The sequence below is a fragment of the Phalangium opilio genome, unplaced genomic scaffold (genome assembly GCF_054372755.1).
Source record: "Phalangium opilio isolate 3A_F unplaced genomic scaffold, DU_Popi_V2 ptg000105l_1, whole genome shotgun sequence".
Taxonomy (NCBI): domain Eukaryota; kingdom Metazoa; phylum Arthropoda; class Arachnida; order Opiliones; family Phalangiidae; genus Phalangium; species Phalangium opilio.
The window spans coordinates 2220346-2222118 of NW_028324207.1; the positions used below are offsets into that span (position 1 = coordinate 2220346).

Below are 1773 nucleotides of genomic sequence, written 5' to 3' on the forward strand. Positions count from 1 at the left end.
TTTCATTAAATTTTATTTTTATTCACATAAATCAAAGTTAAATTAATGCAATTACACAAAGTAGGCCTAATATTATCTGCCTGCGTAAACTGCAAGGGTTAGGTGAACAGTTCGTTCACTCTACCGTTGAAACTATTCGATAATCCTACTGAGTTTTCTTAATGACGTGTGCCAAGTCATACTTCCCCCTGACGCACCTATGTTTGACACCAGGTACGTCCTTGCACCGTCCACCTCTGACCAAGACAACGTTATGTTCCTGCAAATTGTGTCCTTCACCAGGGATATAAGACACAACTTCTTTGCCATTACTTAACCTAACCAGGACACATTTCCTATTGGCTGAATTGGGTTTCTTGGGTTTTTTAATTAATGTCTTTAAGACAATGCCCTTCATTTGTGGACGAGAATCCATTGGTCTTCTAGGGGGACGATATTTTGGTGGCCCTTTGGCTATCATCTTATACAACATTACAGGTGACTCCTCTTTAGCAGAACGGTAAAATGGGATGTTTGCAACACCTCTTGCGGAGAATATTGACGTAGTCCAATTGGAGGTAGGTGATAATAATCTTCGAGGTGAAGTATTTGCGAATTGAGTTCCGGTTATGGTACTGGTGGTGCCATTACAGAAACGGGAGACGCCTTTACACGTTAAGTATAATAGCAATACAAACGTTGTAATAACAATGTTTGCAACTAACTTTTGCGGAAATGACGCGCATATCAAAATATATTTCATTTGGGCCTATATGCGTCACACTTAAATTCTTAAGCATTTTTCAAACAAGGGCTATTTTTTTTTTGGAATGAAATTCCCTGAATTTTCCAAGTTTTCCCTGACTAAATTCCACAAATTTCCCTGACCGTTTGCAATAACTTACATGGCATAAATATAAATTTTTAAACTAATTATTATTTAAAATTTACGAAATTATAGGATAATACTCAAACAACACATTTTCTGGTCATCCCAATACTGTTTTCTAGACTTTCCCTCTAATATATATTTCCCTGACCTTTCAGGTCCATTTTCAATTTCCCCGAATTTTCCAGGTCATGTACGAACCCTCTTAATAGTCGGGGCATACTTTCCAAAACTAATTCAAAATACCTGATTTAACTGTAGCCCAGCTGGTAAAGTTGAGGGTTTGGAAGGCAGGCTTGAACAATCTCAGGAGTGATGAGTTGTGGTTCCACATGATTCTAAAAAAAAGTAATTGGTATTAACGCTAGGCCTAATAACAATTATATTATTATCTTTAATGTGCAATAAATAGATTAAACCGTCTATGGTATAAATAATATAAACCGTCTATGGTATACAGTAGCGCCCGGGTACTACGATAGTTCTATATTTTCTTTGGTCCGATACTGCAGCGGCATCTAACGTAACGCCGTTATTAAGCCTTAGTCCAAAATAGGAATCCCAGAGTAAAATTTAATAAAAAAGGATTCTTTACCTTTAATTTGCGAGTCTCAATCGGTTGAAATAACGTACATTAACTTGTTTTAAATACCATTATTAAAATGCATATTAGCTAATGCATTTTAAATTTGACTTTCATTAACAATATAGATCAACTACTCACTCTATCTCTCCTTTAGAAGTGTAGTGAAGAATTTCATGCAGACGACTCAAATCCATCTCAAAGCGTTCAGTGTCACTCTTCGGTAACTTCGGTACATTGCTCGGTTTGCAGCAAGAGATTCAAAAAGTGGCGCGCTTCGATCGAAGCGAGCACAGCCCAATCGATCTGGCAATTTTGCAAA

General features: G+C 36.9%; 1 protein-coding gene across 1 annotated transcript; it reads right to left on the minus strand.

Moving 5' to 3' along the window:
* Window positions 1-1626, minus strand: tko (30S ribosomal protein S12 technical knockout). Its single transcript, XM_089851979.1, has 3 exons — window positions 1464-1626; window positions 1115-1206; window positions 1-645 (listed from the first exon to the last, which is right to left on the minus strand). Exons 2-3 carry the CDS (start codon window positions 1200-1202, stop codon window positions 146-148), a joined length of 588 nt encoding a protein of 195 aa, XP_089708105.1. The 5' UTR covers window positions 1203-1206; window positions 1464-1626; the 3' UTR covers window positions 1-145.
* Window positions 1627-1773: the final 147 nt, after the last annotated feature.

What these genes read in the sequence shown, in the direction of transcription:
- tko (XM_089851979.1), bottom strand. Translation starts at nt 1,202, where the DNA reads ATGTGGAACCACAACTCATCACTCCTGAGATTGTTCAAGCCTGCCTTC. An exon ending in CTGGGCTACAGTTAAATCAG is followed by an intron (nt 646 to 1,114) that starts GTATTTTGAATT and finishes TAACGTGTAAAG; the next exon opens with GCGTCTCCCGTTTCTGTAAT.